At 34.0% G+C, this 15,126-nt stretch overlaps 1 protein-coding gene across 2 annotated transcripts in view; it reads right to left on the bottom strand.

Moving 5' to 3' along the window:
* The window catches only part of LOC122793085 (long-chain fatty acid transport protein 6-like), a 937,264-nt gene that overhangs the window by 109,908 nt on the left and 812,230 nt on the right, over positions 1–15,126 (bottom strand). For both annotated transcript variants that reach the window (XM_044060804.1, XM_044060806.1), the window contains exon 10: positions 1,265–1,395. In XM_044060804.1, the coding sequence (XP_043916739.1) occupies positions 1,265–1,395 (131 nt within the window). The remainder of the gene's footprint in view (positions 1–1,264; positions 1,396–15,126) is intronic.

The raw sequence follows: 15,126 nt of genomic DNA, 5'->3' as shown, positions 1-15,126 counted from the left end.
TGTAATGTTTGCAATAACCATTGTTTCAATGGTGTCTATGATGTTTACTGTTTGCACCTAAAGTGGTGTCATGTTGTTTGTTTTTCATTTGTATAAATGTAAGATTGCCCATAACATCCATGAAAATTTAATAAAGACATTTGTTGCAAGAAAAATTATTGTGCTGTGTCTAAAGGTTGTTATGACTGATCATGCACTTATCCAGTATGCAACCTTAGTTAAGGTCACAGGCAGGAGGCTGGAAGTAGCAGAAAATACAGATTAGAGGAAGGATGCTTGGTATTCTGAGCCATGGGGCACTTGAATGACCAGATTGATTTCCACAGAAGATTATGAAGGCTTTTGATTTTGTAGAGGCATGGGGTTTGATGAATAATGGCATGGCTAATAAAGAAACAATTTAAGGAAACAAAGCCCAAAGGAGGCTTGCAATCAGTACTATAAAGCTGAGCAGTAGAGGGTGCTAGGAAAGAGATGAAACAATACATTAAGGTGACAGACTGGACACTGAGAGTAATTAGAATTATGACATATGGGCTGCTGGCTGTGGGGATTAACTTTAATGACCTATCAAATGTTTCTTTCACTAAATAGAAAGCCATGAGTGGTTGTGATAGGAATTATATTGTATTATCAATCCATGCTGAAGATTATACTACAAGAAAACAAAGGAGTGTCATGACATGTGTGCCTGAGATGTTGGTTATATTTTATGACATACTAGAAAAATTATGCTATGAATATTATGCTGCAGGGTATTGTGTTATGAGATACTAAATGACACATCATTTCATTCTTGGTGCTTGTAATACAGTAATTGTATTGAAAATAAAGATTAATAACAAATACTCTGCTGACACCAAGCATACCTTGTCATTTGTGGATGAAATATGAGAATAAACTTATTTTATGAAATAAATATTGCTTAGCAAGTCAGGGCTAGATACAAATGCAGGACAAAGCTCCTGCTTAGTTCTACCTGGCGATACTTGTATGTTAGTGGAAAATGCAGACAATAACTCAAGAGTATTAGCATGATTACTAGCAAAATTAAATATCTTCAGTGCATAAATCAACAAAAAGAATTTTATACAGATAGATGGTTATCTAGCTAGACAGATTAAATACACAGATAACTAAAAGCACAAGAAATGTTTTATATATATATATATATATATATATATATGTATATATATATATATATATATATATACATATATATATATATATATATATATAAAAATAAAGAAAAACCCTTTCTTACCTGGATCCTCAGAAACAGAGGGCGAGCATATGATGGTAGATTAGTTACAACATGCTTATACATATCTTTTCTGTCAAGAACACATCCAGGTTTAAGTCTGAGTGCAGCCATGCCTGCTCGGCCTTCATTTTCTGCAAATAATGTAACCCGTCAGTTTTGATGTATGATAAAACATCCTGCTGAGTGGAGTCAACAGTGCAAAACTGAAACTATACACTTTTCATGAGTCTTTATAATTTGAAAAAAGTCAGCTCTTTTTCATTCTGCTTTTGCATAAATGTGGTGATAATATCTTAAAACAGATTATTAGAATATTCTACTCCTGATTTTATCTTTTAAACCTCATGTGCCTCATCTTTTAACTTTAGTAGAAGCTTAATACTCAAGATACAAATCTGGCAGTTCACAACTCAAAAGCATTCACATCCACTCCCAGATTTATATAAAATGCAATATAGTAAAAAGTTACTTAATCATTGTAATGTGAACCATTGAAAACAGCACATTTAAATGCACTGCCAAAAAAAAATTAAACTAAATACACACTGACTTAAATTATATTGACAAGCTTGATGGTCATACAAACAAACATGGCCAAAGAGATAATCCAGTGTACTATTACAGCTTTACAGCATGCTTTTAAAACCATGAATTCCACTATTACAATTGTTTACAAAAACTTATCATCAGTTTCTAATAGACTGCTATACTTGTGCTTACTAAGTTGACCTTTCTTAAATAAAACTACTTAATAAAGTATTATAACTAAACAATAAAGTGATAGTGTGACACTGGCATTTGTGACTTGGATTCTGTACTTGACTTTAATGACATTAATTTTTTGAACTATATGAACCATTTTTTCATTCTTCGACTACATTCTCTAGCATAGCTGCAAAAATTGTTTCCTATTGAAAATGTAAATTTCTTTTTTTTAAAAATTTTTTTATTATATTTTTAATATAACCATGGAAAATACAATACATATAGATAACACAAAACTCCAACTCCTCAAACACGAAACTAGTAAAGGGTGAACGGAAACAATAAAAGCCGGCAACTATAAAAATAAAGTTGCTTAAAAGTTCTTCACGTAAAAAACTGTTTAATGTGAGCGCTTTCGGCTAGAAAATAACCAGCCTTCTTCAGACAAAACAGTTAACAAGCAACAGACAAATACATTTTATACTTAATTACGCATTTTTCATTGACCATCCCAATTAGAGATTTAAAGCCACATTACATCAACGAAAAATGGGTGAACAAACACCATAAAGACAATAAAAATAATTATGAAAATAAAAGTAATAATAATAAAAATAGTACAAAATAAGCAACCAGGCACCATACTGTATTAATAAATTGTCTTAATATTAAATTCCTTGTTCTAATAAGAACAAACCTTTTAAGATGAACTAAGATCTGTTTTTAGGAAGATATGTTTTTAGAAGGGTCTATTGACATAGATTTATATCATTATTTATCTATGTTAGCACCTGTTACTCCGGCTTTATTTGGCACCCCGAAAATTCATAAATCTTTGATTGACCCAACCTTTAGACCAATAGTCGATGGGCGTGGGTCAATTACATATGGGTGTGCCAAATATATAGATACCCTTCTAAAACCATACTTGGAAAGTGAGCCACAAATCTGTAAAGATTTGTGGGGCTTTTTGAAAAACATCAGTCAGCTCGAGTTTCAGCCTAATGGTTGTTTTCTCACGATAGACATCAAGGATTTATATACAGTAATACCTCAGAAAACTGGTATTGAGTGGGTTAGAGAATTTCTACTTATTAAGGAAGTAGAGAGTAACACCATTAATCTAATAGAGGCACTCTTAGAACTGGTTTTGAATAATAATTTTATGATGTTTGAGGGTAAATTTTATTTACAAAAATTGGGGGTAGCGATGGGCTCCCCATGTGGTGGCAGTTTCGCAAATGCTGTAATGGCATATTGGGAACGTAATTTACTGTTTAAAGATCTACTCTTTAGGAATCATGTCTCCTGGTACACAAGGTAACAGGATGACATGTTCTGTATTTGGAAAGGAGATACAGGCCAGATACCAACATTTATCAACAATATTTCTAAGACCACCACTTTTTTGGAATTCACCCATGTTATAGGTGAGAAGTCCATTAACTTTCTCGATATTTTTCTAATTAAGGACAGTTTAAAATCTTGTTTTATAAGTAAAATTTACAGAAAACCTACATATTCAAATTCATTTCTTCACTACTCAAGTAACCACCCTTATTACCAAAAGAGGGCAGTAGTTAAAGGGCAAATGGTTAGGGCTGCCCGTATGATTACTAATGATGTAGATTTTGATTTAGAATGTCAATTATTAGAAACTATGTTCCTTAATAGAGGGTACCCACTTCATGTAATAGTGGCCATTAAGAATGAAGTTATTTATAAAAGAAGCATTGGACATTTCAGCCCGTTGTTAGTAAGTCATGAAGAACTCCGGGCTGAGAGGTTGTTGGATAACACAAGCCCTGAACAAAATATGGTAAATTTACATCAATTGGGAATGGTACAGGAGAATATAATTCATCATACTAGTTTCCTTTCCACTTTCTCTTCGGATCATGCTCTTGTTAGAACTGCACTATATAAAAATTGGATTATTATTAAAGGTAATGAAAACTTGCTAAAACGATTGGGCTGTGAACCTAAGATTACCTATAGGAGAGGGCAAAACCTGAAGTCCCTTTTAGAAAAGAAGAGAACTGTACATCAGAATAAAATAGGAATGTTTAAGTGTGGGAGGTGCCCCCAATGTAAATACATAATGGTTGGTAACCAAGTTGAAGTTTTTATTAATAATAAAAGCTTTAAGTTGAATCACAAATATAATTGTGAAAGTACAGCAGTAACATATGTAGCAGTATGTAATGAATGCAATGCATTCTATATAGGCAAGACAGAAAGGAAACTAAAACAACGGATATACGAGCACAACTATGCCATTACTAAAAGAGATGTTAATAATGCACTTGCCAAGCACGTGATTGACCATGCTGGTCACAACTTTAAATTTGCTATTTTGCAACAAAGAAATTTAGGTATTAGAGGGGGACCATGGCAAGTGCAATTGGAAGTAGATGAGTTAAAATGGCAGATTAGGTTGGGAGCTCATACCTTCCCAGGTCTGAATGAGAATGTATCCATTAAATGCATTCTTTAAATGCATTCTTAAACTGCTGTCATTGAAAAGATGACATGTATGTACTTGTTTTGATTTGATTTTATGGGTTTATTTGTAATTTATACTTTTGGGGATAGAGTTGTTGGAATTTAAGATATTAGATATTTGATACTTTATATACATTTAATTTATTCATTTATATATTTAATAATGTATTTTCTGGTTGGGTTACTTATATATAAAAATTCATAGTATAGTTAAATTATTGTGGTATGATGTAGATATAATTAAACATTGTGCTTGTCATGATGTTTAACACAATATAAAGTTGGGGATTTATTTGCATTAAATGCTGCATTATAATTAATATTAACATATCGATTTGAATAGGATAAATTTTATATTTATTTTTATACACACAAATATGAAAAATATAAATTAGTTCATCTTAAAAGGTTTGTTCTTATTAGAACAAGGAATTTAATATTAAGACAATTTATTAATACAGTATGGTGCTTGGTTGCTTATTTTGTACTATTTTTATTATTATTACTTTTATTTTCATAATTATTTTTATTGTCTTTATGGTGTTTGTTCACCCATTTTTTGTTGATGTAATGTGGCTTTAAATCTCTAATTGGGATGGTCAATGAAAAATGTGTAATTAAGTATAAAATGTATTTGTCTGTTGCTTGTTAACTGTTTTGTCTGAAGAAGGCTGGTTATTTTCTAGCCGAAAGCGCTCACATTAAACAGTTTTTTACGTGAAGAACTTTTAAGCAACTTTATTTTTATAGTTGCCGGCTTTTATTGTTTCCGTTCCCCCTTTTCTAGTTTAATACATATAGATAAGATGATAATAAAGTCCAAAAATGTAAACAAAGACAAAAACAACAAAACTATATACAAGGTCCATAACAAATACAATTGTCTCATCAAAATTAATACTTATCCAAGAGATCTTTCAGTTTTAACCCTGACAATTTTTTATGTGTGACATTTGATGTTCTGTTATAAGCAGTTTGTAATTTCCTATTTCAGACAATTTTTGTTAAAGCAAGAAACTCAGAGAATGAGAGGAGTTTCTGGCATGTCCAGTTTATTGTAACAACTTTCCTTGCAATTGCAAGAAGTAACCAAAGAAGATGCATTTGTATTTTTGGTATTAAATCTGGCATTAAATAGTATTAGTGAATCTATTATTTTACAATTTTCTGACCACAATGCTTTAATAAAGTCCTTGAATTCAGACCAAAATGGAGATATCATTTTACAGTTTAGAAACATATGTGACCAATCTGCCTCTAGTATTTCATTGCATCTCTAACATTTAATAATATCTTTTTTATGCATTAAAGCAATTTCATGCAGAGTTAGAAAATACCTATGTAGACATTTCCACATAAAAAATTTCCAATAAAGGGATGATGATGTATTATCTATAGACTTGAGTATTATGGATTTATTGGCTTCTGAAAAGATTCCTTTATTAACTATAGTTGAGTAATTCCAAAATTAATCTTCTGATATGAAGGAATCAGCTCACAACATAAGCGCCGGAACCATACAGCGAGGAGGAGGGGGCACATCCCCACTTTTACAGCTGCAGGACCTGTTTTTCTTTAAGGAGGACTCAGTAGAGGACTCATGCGTGCATCGCATACTAACATGATTTTAAAACACAAAAGTGCATGAAAAAGTATCGCAATCTCATTGCTGCCTGCTGCCAGACAGAGTCACCCATGGTAAGAAGTTCTCTGTTTATATTATGCTGCTTTGTGCTCCGTTTATATTATGCTGCTTTGGGCTCCATTTATATTATGCTTCTTTGGGGTCTGTTTATATTATGCTGCTTTGGGGTCCATTTATATTATGCTTCTTTGGGGTCTGTTTATATTATGCTGCTTTGGGGTCCGTTTATATTATGCTGCTTTGAGCTGTGTGCTCCGTTGTTTATATTATGCTGCTTTGTGTGCTCTGTTGTTTATATTATGCTGCTTTAGGCTCTGTTGTTTATATTATGCTGTGTGTGTTTGTATGTGTGTGTGTGTGTGTGTGTGTGTGTGTGTGTGTGTGTGTGTGTGTGTGTGTGTGTGTGTGTGTGTGTGTGTGTGTGTTCAGTGGTTCGTTGACAGCAACTTTCAGCTATTTCAATTTTTCAGTACTATCACTTGCTGAAATTTCCTTTGACACATTCACATAAATCAGTGGAAAGGAAGGTAACAGACAACATTTTGTAAAAGTTTAATCAAGCAATGAAAATAGTGAAAGAGGATATTTCATCTGGAATGGACAGTACAGGAAATTATCATCAAAAAAGGTTAGGCAAGCTTGAAAAAAGTTTTCTTAAAAGGGATTAATGAAGACCAGAGGGAAGGAACAGAAGAAATAAATACTGACAACATATGGCTGGAAAAAGGTACTGAGTGGTAAATAAGACTTGAAGAAAAAAGGCAACGAGCTACGCCTTATGAGTAAAGGGGATGAGATGACGCCTGAAAAAGTAGACAAAAACAACTTGTTTTGATCCAAGTGGTTAAGAAGGATGAACCAGACCATATCAGAATGATTCTTTTTATACTGCAATGAATCAATGCTTTCATCCAAGGAAGATACTTATCCCTATATTAACTCTTTATGATTATTTTGATTTCAAAAAGTACTGCAGATGTCATATTTCTGGATCAGTGCCTCACTTTTTTTCTTACATTTTCAGCCAAAATGGGATAGCCATAAGCATTCTTTGTATTTAATATTTCATGAATTTTATAAGAAAGGAGTCTTACAGATGTCCTGGAATTATGATTTTGCCTCCTCTGAACACCTTATTGAAAGGAAAGCTTATTTTGACAAGTTAAATAGATCTGAATATCCAGATGTACTGATTTCATGTGGTTCAGTTAGCCATTTCTAACAGTATCTCTTAACAATTGCATTTCTCTGTCTTTTCTAGTACAATTCTCTAGTCCATGTACATTTTCTGTGAAAATAGGTATCCAAGACATTGGCTATAAAACTTTCAAATCTTTTTCCCACAGACCTTCCTCAGTTTCTTGAAAGTAATATGTTCTTCCTTAGATCACTGTCCAAACTGTTGGGTTATCTTGCCAATTAACCTGGACATCCAGCCAGGGTACCAAAGCTAAAACCTTCCATAGGACCATACATGCAAAGTATAGTCTAAGCTAGCAGGCAAAAGGATACATAAGCAGACATATGAGCATAAATCATCAGACTATCTCACCATCAGTCTGAGCACAAGTCTTGCACCTGATCTATTTTATTGTGTGGCCATCACTGGTTCAGATAAATGCCATGTTGGAGAACTTTCCTTGTTTTTTTTCAGTTGCATTGCTGTTTGCTGATCTGTTAGATGTTAGCAAATAGGGGAAAGTGTGATTGTGCTTGGCAAATTCTCTACAAGGATCTCCACTCCCAGTGCCTTTATTCCACATGGTTCACAGCAAGACCATAAAAATTGTACAATCTGTCAGTCCTTTGTTTCAAAGACCTTAAGAACATGACTTTCATCTCTCAACTTCTACTTGAAAACTCAGAACCTTAAGCACCTCACCCAAGTAAAGATGGTGGACCTTTTAGCCCTGAAGTTCTGCCCATTCAAAAGAAAATGTTTAAGAGGCCTAGGCCTAATATCATAACTTCCCAGTCAGACTTTGATGTACTGGAAAGGTTTCAGAATCAGCTGCATGACCAACACCTGTGCAGATTCCCACTACTGCAATCCTACATGAAGCTGGTATCATGTTTGAAATGACTGAAGTTACAGATGAAGGTAAGGAGGAGAAGGATCCCCGCTTAATTTCCAAATGACTCAAAAGCAGACAGCCGATTCCTATTAGAGAAGAAATTCCAGGCTCGCTGTACCACTGTTCCAGAACAGACTATCTATAACAATAAAACAAAGCTCATCTGTCCATATTCAAATGCAACTTGGATCTAAGGATGGGTAATAGAAAATGTACTCCAGCATTGCCCCTCATGCCACTAATGGATAGAGGCAGTTTCTAAATGCTGCATCCCTTACATGGGTCCCTTCAAATTATCTTTGGTATGAGCACAGTTATTCTCACCAGAACTAATATACAATTATCAGCCATAGGACAGGTAAGACCAATTAGAAAATTTTAATTCAAGCACCAAAAGGAAATTGGCTAGCTTAAAATGTCCTCCAAGTGAACCTATGTTGTGGTAGTAAATAGTTATTAAAAATTGCCCTTTTTAGATCACTAAGTGCCCCTCTCATCCTCCACCCTCCCCCAGTCTTCAACAGCTTCTGGCACCTATGGCTCACAAGGCTTTATATATTATAGACAAAGATATATTCTTAGTGTTACTCTGTAAATTTATTCCAAAAACTAGGGCTAATATTTTAGGGATTATAATAGTAGCTGTGTTTAAGTTTAGTTTTAATTCACTAATGAGCAATTCTGTTAATGTTTGTATATTTAGCCAGTTATCCTGTTTTATATTATATCTGGCTATAAGAATTTTCAAGTCATGTTATCTTGTTATTATTCAAAAATCGGTACCAATATTTTAATTGTTTTCCATTTCATTTAATTTAGTTAAGTTAAATGAGTCTAAACATCTATTTGTGCAAGCTATTGGGTACGTTAATAGTAATGCATTCTTCAAAAAAATGTTTAGCATGCATTATTTTTTAAAATTGTTTAAAACACAATTAATAAATGGAATAAAGTAAAATTATTTTGGCATAATATATTATATCTTTTGGTATCAAGTATATTCTATCTGCATCAGACAAAGCAGTATTATCTCTTTTTGTTGTGTAATTTAGATATAAGACTTATTTATGGATGTTTTTACAAACTGAGGAATATTCAGTGTTTAACCAGAGGATTATTAAATTAAGGATAGCTGATTCAGCATACTGTTCGATGTATGAAATACTATTCCACCATGTTCCCAACTTCTACAGTGCCAGTTGGAACTAATTCTTGTTTTTTTGTGGCTGCTAGAACAAAATGAGTAGCTCTGAATTTATTTGTTTAATTTACTTTTTTTTTGGGGGGCTACGATTAATGCTTGTATGTAGAATAACAGTTTTGGTAAAATAATCATCTTTATCAGAATTAGCCTTTCATCCATCATGAGAAATAATTTATTTCAATCTTCTAATTGTTTTTTTAATATTATTGACTAAACTTTTGTAATTTACTATAAGTGATTCATTCCAATTAGACTTTATTATTCCACCTAAATATTTAAATCAATCATTTTCCCAATTAAAATCATTACATTTATTTAATAAATTTTTTGATTTTTTATTTATCAGTAGAGTCTGATTTATTTTGATTAAATTTTAAGCAGGTACGATTCTGAAAAAGATTTATGGAATTTATAGACAATGTAAATTTCTTATAAGACAGATTCCTTTATTCTGAACTTTTTATGCAGTGACAGTTGCATCTTTTAGTTTCAGTTGTGTCTGAACTACATATCATTTATTTCTGTGCAAGAAGCTTTTGACAGAAAGAATAATTAAGTTCAGTGACGAGAAGAAAATAACTGAAATACTTTCAATGCAAACCTAAGTGGTAATTTAGACTCTGACATGCTTAACTTTACTAAATGAAAACACTGTTGTACTCTTGTTTAATTGATTCATAGGTTCATAGGTTCATAGGTTTATACTAGGCTATCTGCCCCAAGACATTTATAAGCCTAGCCCAAATTTTTGTGGCTTACGCCACCCCTTATGTGAAAAACTACTGTGCCCATTAGTTTGTTGTGCCTCTGTCCAGCAGTGACACAGAGATGATTCCCGGGGTAAACCTACGATCTCCCATCCACAGGTCTAGATTTCTCTTGAACAGAGTCAGCGAGGTGCTCTGCCTCACATGGACCGGGATTTTATTCCACAGCATAGGGAGTCTCTGAGTGATAAATCTATCCCTCCAGCACGTCCTATTTATATCCGTGCTAAGGTTTAAGTTGCTTGCTCTAGTGGTTTTGGTGGATTTGGATTTTTTGAGGTGGAGCATGTCCATTAATTCCGGGTTGGACATGGCCTTGTATGTCAGGCACATGTCACCTCTGAGCAGACGGTATGCGACTGAATAGAGCTGGAGTTTCTTCAATCTGGCAGCATATGACAGATTTTGGAGTCCCTTTATCCTTTTGGTGAGGAACTTTTGGGGTCTCTCCAATTGCTGCAGATGTCTGGTGAGATACATCCCGAATGGGGCATTGTACTCGATCATTGGTCTGATAAGTGAAGAGTACAGGGGAACAATGACCTCACTAGATCTGAATGTGAATCCCTTCATGATTAGGTGGGCAATGTAGAAGGTCTTTCTAACCACTTTAGCAATGTGAGTGTCAAAAGAAAGGCCACTGTCAACCTGGGTCCCCAGGTCCCTGATAACCTCTTCTGTGCTTAGTGGATTGCCACCTATATGGTAGCTTGGGGTTACCTTGTTTTTCCCGAAGGGTATGACTATACATTTTTTGGCATTTAACTTCAGGCCATGGCTCTGGCACCAGCTATCTGTTTCCGTGAGTCCCTTCTGAAGGATATCCGTGTCCGATGCACTTTCCACTATGGCGCCCAGTTTGCAGTCGTCTGCAAACTTTGTCAGCCAAAGTCCTCCCATGCTGGCCTGTACTTCTGAGAAGTAGATGCCAAACAATAGGGGGCCAAGGACCGAGCTCTGTGGGACACCACTTGTGACCAGCTTGGAGTCTGACACAGCGCCAGCAACTCTAACCCTGTGGGTTCTGTCCTTAAGCCAGTTTGCAACCCATCTTGTGACATATGGGTTTACATTTAAGCTGGTAAGTTTTTCTACAATACCCGAGTGAGGTATTGTGTCGAAAGCCTTTGCAAGGTCAAGGTAGGCTGTATGGACTGCCTTTCCCTCATCAATGGCCTTGGTGACTGTTTCGAAGAAGTCGACCAAGTTCAAAAGGCATGATCTTCTCTTGACAAAGCCAAACTGGGTCGGGTCCAATGTCTGCAAGTCCCCTATATCTTTGTTTATGAGCTCCATTATGATCCTCTCCATAGCTTTGCAGACTAGACTTGTTAAGCTTATGGGGTAATTACCAGGGTCCGTGAGCGCCGCCTTTGTGGAGTGGGACCACAGTTGCCGTACGCCACTCCTTGGGCACGTATCCTGTGGTAAGGCTGAGATTAAACAGCTGCCTTATGTGCGGGGTTAATTCCTCATTTAGCTCGTGTAGCACACAGCCGGGGACACCATCCGGTCCCATTGATGCTGTGTTTTTAGCTTTAGAGAGAGCAGCTTTCACCTGCGCATTTGAGATGTCCGGGAGGCTACACTCGGCTGGGATAGTTATCTCTCCTTTAAATGAAAACAGATAACAGGAGAACATATGACAACAGATTGACCAAGAGATAATTTGTCAAAACAATAACATTCAAGTGAAAGTTCATTGATTCAGCATCAGACAAGCATAAGTGTGCATGTGTATATGTATAGCTATCTTTGTATATATCTACACACATCCACACACACACACACACACACACACATATATATATATATATATATATATATATATACATATAGTTTTATATATATATATATATATATATATATATATATATATATATGGGTCAACTTCAAAACACTGAAAGACCAGATCATCGACAGTGTTTTGAAGGAGACCAAAACAATGAAACTGCAGAACACCGAAAAGTGCGAAATTCAAAATTCCGATGTTAAGGGATTTTGATTTAGCGCTTTTGGTGTTCCGCTGTGGGTAAGTATGCATGTGTAAGTGTATTTGTGAAGGGTAGTGCTGTGTGTAAGTGCGTGTTGTGACTGTGGGGTGTGTGTGTGTGTGTGTGTGTGTGTGTGTGTGTGTGTGTGTGTGTGTGTGTGTGTGTGTGTGTGTGGGACTGTAGTGTGTGGGGTGGGAATTTGCCTTGTGTGTCTGTTTGTGTGATCTCGGAGTTAAAATATTAAAGTAGGGGGGTGTGTGAGGGGTGCAGGGGGGCTTGCCCCCCTGCCTATTTGTAGTGTAGGGTGGTGTGGTTGGTAGTTTGGGGCAGTTGTGTATTTATTTGTGTATGTTTTTTGTGTGTGTTATACTTACAAGGTTTTCGGTGTTGTGGGGTTTTGTTGTTTTGGTCTCTGTGTTTTGGTCTTCGGTGTTGTGAGGTTTCGTTGTTCTGAAGTAGACCCATATATATATATATATATATATATATATATATATATATATATATATATATATATCTTGATATAAATATACAGTATATAGATAGATAGTACATAGATAAATATTTTGATATAAGCAAAGGATAAAAACATCACACAAACTGTTCAGTAAAACACTATAAAGAAAAACCCAGCCAAGCTAGAGTCTTCAATCTGTAATGCCTTATGCTTACTGCACTGAACGCCTGTGGGATACATGGAAATGATCCCTTAAGATCATGCAGTATTTCAGCTACATAGCTTTTGAAATTCCCATGATTTTTAACTTTTTAAACATTTATGAGTGCACTCAGGAGAACATATTGACTGAACAGGATCATAACTACCTGCTGACTTTCTGGCCTGGGAAATAAATCAATAAATAAATACATCAACTCAATTTATGTGGCAGCTGTGGCGCAAACAACATTTACTCAAAAGAAAACTTGTTTCCTGCAAATGACAAATGTACAAAAATGAAAAAAAAAAGTTTTTATCCATTTTTATGTAGCTTTACACAGTTCATTGACTGGATTTATAGCTGACACAGGCTTTTGCCAACTATAAAACTTTTGTGATATATTCACTTCAATTGTGGTTGTGAAACCATTGAGTGTGTGCATTTAAACAAAGGGGTGTTTGCACACAGCCTCACATCAGGGGCTGTGGAGGCAAAGCCTCTCAAATAAAGTAATTGCTTCTCAGGTTTGTAAGATGTCTGTGCCTGACATTTGTTTGGTTCTGTGCATGCATGACTTATTAGTCTTTTAGGTTTTTAGGTTTTTCTACACTGTTCAGTTGTGCTTTACATGTGTTGGCAGTAGTTGTGAGTGGCTTTCTGCATGAGTAGATTACAAATTTCAAAACTGAAGTTAGCTATATCTTTATTATACTCCGATGTGCTCAAAAGAGTGTATGAGTAATGCAGTGAGTCTTTGATTTTCAGGGTATGTGTACATCAGTGAGTAATGTAGTCAGTGTTTAATAATACATACACACATATACAGTATGCACATATAAATATATATATATATATATATATATATATATATATATATATATATACACACACACACACACACACACACATATATATATATTTATATATATATATATATATATATATATATATATATGCGTAAAAGTGAAATGTGTCTTTACATGCATCTTCTCGATATATTCCCATGAAAATTACACAAACAGATATTGTCATAGAGGAACAATGATTGCCAATTAAGTTTGTATATAAATATATATATATATATATATATATATACATATATATATATATATATATATATATATATATATATATATATATACTGGTGGTAGCACAGATGGAAGAAAAAGATCCCATAGCACATATCGAAAAGAGTACGGTTTCTTTATTTAACAGAAAATAAAAATAATTATTTACATATTTACAAAATGTATATATTTACAGGCACATATATACACATTTCTACTTTTTATACTAATTATAATTTTTTCTTATAATATTACAAATCCAAAGCACAAAACCTAGGAGCGCTAAAGCGCCAAAACAGCAGATACAAAATGTACAAATGAGAAAACAACTGAATGGAACCACCATGCTGTGCAGCATAAACTAATAAAACTTTATTTAAATGTGTAAAGTAAAATAAAAAAAATAGCACTTTCAAGCTCAAACAGCCCTTTTTCAGATTCACCATTGTAAAATATCTTCCACTATTTAAAGGGTGTAGTAACCAATCAATTCATTCTCATTTTTCTTAAAATATCATTATTGTTATTCTTCCATAATTGGTCCCCAATACTTCTTCCACAACCATAATCTACATTTCCTAATATAGCTGCCAAAATCCATTTGTCATTTAATAAAATTTAATTCGGTCTTTCATTCCAAATAACCTGTATTACATACAATAAATTCTTATCTGCCCATTTTACATATTCCTTCTTCTGTTTTCTTATAATATCCATACATAATCATATTCATATCTATAATGTTTATGTCATTATTATTCTCAAAAAATTTTTCTTCACAGCTTTTTCTAGAGTTTCACTACTCTTTTACATTTAAAAAATGCTCCATTGTCTCTTCATCCCTACAGAATAAATACACTCTTTCAACGTTTTATGTGGCATAATCCCCTTTAATTCTAACTTCATTACAAGTCTCCATAGGAAATCATGACACTTTTCTCTCTTGGTAAATTTTCACTTTAGGTTTACATAATAATATCGCTTCATCACTTTATTATATACTACATCCTTCTATCTTTCACTGTATCATCAGTTTTCATTTTCTGCTTTAGTATCTTTTCTTGATAAATTTTAATTTCTTCATTTACATATTCTTTTTCTCTTGTTCTTATTCTTATAACTTCCCAGAACTTTCTGTACTTATATGTAAACATGTTCACTATTACTTTTTCATTTTCTTCCTTTAGCCTCATTATTACTCTATGCAAGTCTAAAGGAGCAGAATAAACAACTGGATTAAC

The sequence above is a fragment of the Protopterus annectens genome, chromosome 2.part0 (genome assembly GCF_019279795.1).
Source record: "Protopterus annectens isolate FY-2018-M chromosome 2.part0, PAN1.0, whole genome shotgun sequence".
NCBI classification, from domain to species: Eukaryota; Metazoa; Chordata; order Ceratodontiformes; family Protopteridae; genus Protopterus; species Protopterus annectens.
This window is presented reverse-complemented; position numbering and strand designations above follow the sequence as displayed.